General features: G+C 42.4%; 1 protein-coding gene across 1 annotated transcript; it reads left to right on the top strand.

Annotated features, from left to right (window-relative positions):
* Positions 1 to 340: 340 nt before the first annotated feature.
* LOC109906202 (zinc finger protein RFP-like) lies at positions 341 to 3,647 on the top strand. The gene is made up of 4 exons (XM_031793083.1): positions 341 to 424; positions 997 to 1,141; positions 1,359 to 1,385; positions 2,897 to 3,647. Exons 1-4 carry the CDS (start codon positions 341 to 343, stop codon positions 3,448 to 3,450), a joined length of 810 nt encoding a protein of 269 aa, XP_031648943.1. The 3' UTR covers positions 3,451 to 3,647.
* The last annotated feature ends 2,563 nt before the right edge of the window (positions 3,648 to 6,210 follow it).

The following is a 6,210-nucleotide window of genomic DNA, read 5'->3' as shown; positions in this document are numbered from 1 at the left end:
CCTCTCCCTCAACGTCAACAAAACGAAGGAGCTGATCATGGACAACAGAGCACGCCCATATTCACATTGACGGGACCGCAGTGGAAAGCTTCAAGTTTCTCGGCGTACACATCACTGACAATCTGAAATGGTCCACCCACACAGCCAGTGTGGTGAAGAAGGCGCAACAGCGCCTCTTCAACCTCAGGAGGCTGAAGAAATATGGGTTGGCCCCTAAGACCCTCACAAACATTTACAGATGTACATTTGAGAGCATCCTGTCGGGCTGTATCACAGCCTGGTACGGCAACTTCGCCGCCCGCAACCACAGGTCTCTCCAGAGGGTGTTGTAGTCTACCCAATGCATCACCGGGGGCACACTGCCTGCCCTTCAAGATACCTGCGGCACCCGATGTACAGGAAGGCCAAAAAGATTATCAAGGACGTCAACCACCCGTGCCACGGCCACTCACCCTGCTATCATCCAGAAGGCGAGGTCAGTACAGGTGCATCGATGCTGGGACCGAGAGACTGAAAAAAAACAGCTTCTATCTTAAGGACATCAGACTGCTAAATATCACTAGCTGGCTACCACCCGGTTACTCAACCATGCACCTTAGAGGCTGCTGCCCTATATACATAGTCGCTGGTCACTTTAAATGGAACACTGGTCACTTTAAATGGAACACTAGTCACTTTAATAATGTTTACATACTGTTTTACTCATTTAATATGTATAAGCTGTACTCTACTGTATTTTCATTCCATTCTTTTACTTTTAGATGTGTCTGTATTGTTGTGAATTGTTAGATATTACTGCACTGTTGGAGCTAGGAACATAAGCATTTCGCTACACCCGCAATATTGTCTGCTAAATAGCAGAATATATTTGCGTGGGACCCAAGCATCATCAGAATGTCCACTCATTTTAGAGTCTAGATACTGTAGAAATATGGCACACAAATATATTGCATAGGTAGATTGACTCACTGTTTTTTTTCATATCTCTCGGTGTAGAGTTTCCCAGCCCTGTGCAGCCCTCTAGCCACTAAGGACTGGTCTGGGACCAGGGTTCAATCTGAAGTGTGTGTTGGGATCATCAGAGCAGTGTCAGAACTGGAAGAAACACTGGCTAAAGAAATTGAGAAACTGGTGGACACTGGTAGGTTTCTGATTCCTCTGTACATGAGGTCCACACCTTTAGGGGTGTGTTCCAGGACACAGTCTCGCCTTAAAATAAAAATCATTTTCAATGGAGATTCCCCATTGACTGTGCTTTTCGGTCCAGAAATAGGCTTTATCTGTGTCAAGGAAACATTCCCCCCAATGTTCTATATAGCAAATTATACATTGATATTGATTATTTCTTTATTTTACAGAGCTGAAGAGAATTCCAAAATACTCAGGTGAACACTTTTCTTTTCCCTCTGATCCATAGATGTGCCTGTGAAATTATCCACAATTCTAGTCCTTAAGTCACAAGCAATATTGTAACTGGTACAATTGAAGCTGTTGATTGAAGTTTTCTGTAGATGCAGACCTAGGATCAGTTTACCTTCCCCGACTAGTGGTGCACGGTCAGCTGATTGTTCACCTGCACCTGTCCTGAAATTGCTAGTAACCCATCCACAACCACCTGACTAGATGTGATAATGTGAAAATCAAAGGCCCACACCCGACCCTAACCCGCTAATAGAGAAAATGCACTAGGCTACAGTCAGATCTCAATGATTTTTTTTTTAACCGGTGGAGCAGGATTTTTTTATTGTCTAAATTTCTGCTTATGATTTTAGGATATTTTGGTAGGCTATTTGTTAGTCAACTTGTCTATAATCAGATGCAGGTTTTTTTTGCCATTATAAATTATATTGCGGGGGGGCCCCCCAAGTGTGGCAAACCCTGTTCTAGTAGACTAAATAAACCCTTGCTCACCAGAATAATGTAATAAATCGAAAGAACAAATGCTTTCTCTGTCATCTCTGCTTCTTTCGCGGAGCAAAGGCATTTAGGGACCGGGGAGGAAATTCAATAACAAAAAAACTAAAGAAATCAAAATGTTTTCTGTCCAAAATGTCCATATGAATTCAGTTTGACCGGTTGTAAGGAAATAGATTATTTTATGTGGTTGAAAAATGTTTTTGTTTTTAAATGGATGGAGGTTAAAGACCAGTATCTAGTTGCATTATCTCAAGAAACTGAAGAAAATAAATCATATTTCTCCACTTCTGTTCTTTGAAAGAAATGCTTAATTCTGCAGGAGTTGATATTAAGGCCATGTGAGAGCTTAAGACATACAGTCGGTGTACTGATTTCAGTTTCCAGTTAACCATCTGAAGAGTAGGCTACAGTTCCCTCAACGTGCCATAGGTCTATTTGAAATGTCTGTGGAATTTGTATAGCACCTCACAATCACACAGTAGGATTCTGCAATAACGAGGTGGTGTGTTAGCCTACTTATGCACAGCCATTTCAGTGTGCTCTGGGTGTCGAGTGAGTGCCAACTCTTTCCACTCCAAACACAGAAGTTTGAGTTGACTACAAACATCTTGGAGTTGTTTACCCCTAGTCGGACTCGACAACAAGTTGCTATCCATTGGACCGCTGCGGTTAATGGCCCAAAGTTCTGGGGCAGGGCATAGCGAAGGGTCAACTGAAGCTGTGGGTAGAAGCAGATCTATGATCAGTTTACCTTGCCTGAAAAACTAAGCTCAACCATTAGGGGAGTTACACAACTGACCTAAGAACAGTGGATAGGTGCAATTGCATCCTATTCCTATATATTCCACACATCCGTAACACCTTTACCAGGTCTCTCCTGAAAAATGTATATTGAGACTAACCATTATTTTTACAGTACTTTCAATGTAATTTCATTGCATTACATATTGTAGCTCACATTTTTCCTCCCCATTCTCAGTTGACCTGACACTTGACCCGGACACAGCCAACCCGTGGCTCCAGCTCTCAGAGGACGGTCGACGGGTACAACACCTCGGGGCGTGGCAGGACCTTCCGGATGTCCCAGAGCGTTTTGATACAGTTGTCATCGTCCTGGGCTGCGAGGGCTTCAGCACCGGGCGGCACTACTGGGAGGTTCAGGTGGGAGACAAAGATGACTGGTACCTAGGCGTGGCCAAGGCGTCGGTCAACAGGAAGGGCCGGATCGCCATCAGCTCCTCCCAGGGCTACTGGGCGCTGGCCATGAAGAAAGGTCAGGAGTATAAGGCCTCCACGACCCCGCCGTTACCGCTGACCCTTGACCCCAAGCCGAAGAGGGTCGGGGTGTACGTGGACTGTGACGAGGGCCAGGTGTCATTTTACAATGTGAGGGAGAGGAGTCATATCTATACGTTCATGGAGGACAGCTTTAAGGAAAAGTTGTTTCCCTTTTATTTGTACTGTTGTGATAAACAGTCGGATACCATGGTAATCTGTCCGGCCAATGAGAAGACTCAGATCAAGCAATGCTGAGAAAGACTGAAACTCTGAAAGACTACAATTCTGTGTGCAGATAACACATGTACAAATGATCTTGGTAGGGAAACCATGTTCTAATTACAAAATGAGGAAAAGAAATCCAGTAAATCACATCGTAGGATTTTTTATGAATTTATTTGCAAATTATGGTGGAAAATAAGTGTTTTGTCTGTCATAGTTGAAGTGTACCTATGATAATTACAGGGGTCTCATCTTTTTAAGTGGGAGAACTTGCACAATTGGTGGCAGACTAAATACTTTTTTGCCCCTGTGTGTGTGTAGTGTATGTATGTATATATATATTACACACTGCATTTAGAAAGTATTCAGATCCATTTTGCACATTTTGTTACGTTACAGCTTTATTCTAAAATGGTTGAAAATGTTTTTCCCCTCATCAATCTACACACTATAGCCTTTCATGACAACCCCCCCCCCCCCCAATAAATTGAAAATGTTGCAAATGTATTAAAGATAAAAACGCTGAAATATCACATTTCCATAAGTATTCCGACTGTTACTCAATACTTTGTTGAAGCACTTTTGCAGCGAGTCTTCTTAATTATTACGCCTCAAGCTTGGCACACCTGTATTTGGGGAGTTTCTCCCATTCTTCTCTGCAGATCATCTCAAGCTCTGTCAGATTGGATGGGGAGCGTTGCCGCACAGCTATTTTCAGGTCTCTCCAGATATGTTAGATTGGGTTCAAGTCCGGGCTCTGGCTTGGCCACTCAAGGACACGGAGAGACTTGTCCTGAAGCCACTCCTGCATTATCATTGGCTGTGCGCTTAGGGTTGATGTCCCTTTGGAAGGTTAACCTTCGCCCCAGTCGGAGGTCATGAGCGCTCTGAACCATGTTTTCATCAAAGAGCTCTCTGTACTTTGCTCCGTTCATCTTTCCCTCAATCCTCCCAGTCCCTGCTGCTGAAACACAATATTGGTTTCATCAGACCAGAGAATCTTGTTTCTCATGATCTGAGAGCCTTTAGGTGCCTTTTGGCAAACTCCAAGGAGGCTTTCATGTGCTGAGGATTGGCTTCAGTCTGGCCACTCTACCATAAATGCCTAATTGGTGGAGTGCTGCAGAGATGGTTGTCCTTCTGGAAGATTCTCCCATCTCCACAGAGAAACCGGAAGTTCTGTCAGTGACCACTAGGTTCTTGGTCACCTCCTTGACCAAGGCCCTTCTCCCCGATTGCTCAGTTTGGCCGTGCGGCCAGCTCTAGGAAGAGTCTTGGTGGTTCCAAACTTCTTCCATTTAAGAATGATGGAGGCCACTGTGTTCTTGGGGACCTTCAATGCTGCAGAAATGTTTTGGTACCCTCCCCAGGTCTATGCTTTGACACAATCCTGCCTCGGACCTCACGACTTTTTGGTTTTTGATTTGACATGCGCTGTCAACTGTGGGACCTTATATAGACAGGCCTGTGCCTTTCCAAATCATGTCCAATTCATTGAATTTACCCCAGCTGGTCTCCAATCACGGTGTAGAAACATCTCAAGGATGATCAATGGAAACAGGATGCACCTGAGCTCAATTGTGAGTCTCATAGCAATCTGTCTGAAGACTTATGTAAAGGTATTTCTGTTCTTTATTTATAATACATTTGGAAAAATGTCTAAACCTGTTTTGCTTTGACATTATGGGGTATTGTGTGTAGATTGAGAGAAAAAAATTATACCTTTTTTAAAAAACATTTTAGATTAAGGTTGTAACGTAACAATATGTGGAAAAAGGGAAGGCGTCTGAGAACTTTCCGAATGCGCTGTAGACTCTTAGGGGTAGCCCAAAGTGCCCTGGGTGTGAGTGCCAGACGTCAATGTATTTTTACGATTTTAGGAGGGGCTCACATTTTAATATTTGTTTCATGGTGATAACAATGGTATTTATTTTGGTGGTGTCCAGCCCCCCCCCCCCCCCCCCCTATTCCCCATGTCAGTTGAACCTTGTTGAGAAAGACTGCAGCGATGATGAACAACTCTGAAAGACTACATTTCTTTGAGCAGAAAATACCTTTATAGAACAAGGCCTGCACACTGTTAAAGCTCCCAATTCAACTATTTATTGACAACGTTTTGATCCATAACAGATCTTTGTCAGGTCAAACAGAGTTCTCACATCCCAGAAAATAACTTCAAATATGATCTTGGTAGGAAAAGTGTTTTTTTTCTTTGTTTTTTTAATCGCATATTTCCTGTTCGTTAAAGTCTAGATTAAATATCTGAAAGAAGATGAATCTAACAGACATTGGTTTCATCCCAGGTCCTTGAATGTATCTGAGGATGACAGTACTGTTCTCTAACTTGCACTTTAGCACCTATTTACATATTCAACTTACATTGTGAAAAAAATATGAATGATTTTCAACAATAAATTTATTTTTGTCTTTAGTCCATGTCTTGTGAGATTTTAAAAAGTTTGAACACACTCAATCTGAAAATGTAGGTTTCACATGGGAATGTTTTGTGTTAGTTTAAAGTTTCACTTTCAGCAAAATAATGTCACTTAGCTCCTCCCTCTCAAACATTCACCCTCCTCTCTTTATAAAGGGAATATAATACAGTACTGTTTGTGAGTATGTGTGTTTCGCTGTTGTCATTCTTGTGGTGCATTTTGAGAAGTGAGCCCAGACAGATCGTGCTATAGACATTTTTTATTGTTTTTTCTTCTTCACAAAACAGGTAGGCATATGTTTTTTTTGTTTTACTTTGGACTTATTTTGTTATTTTCAGGTTGTTGCTTTCTTAGAAAA

Source organism: Oncorhynchus kisutch, linkage group LG16 (genome assembly GCF_002021735.2).
Source record: "Oncorhynchus kisutch isolate 150728-3 linkage group LG16, Okis_V2, whole genome shotgun sequence".
NCBI classification, from domain to species: Eukaryota; Metazoa; Chordata; class Actinopteri; order Salmoniformes; family Salmonidae; genus Oncorhynchus; species Oncorhynchus kisutch.
Note: the sequence above shows the minus strand (reverse complement) of the source record. Positions and strands in the feature narration are given on the sequence as shown.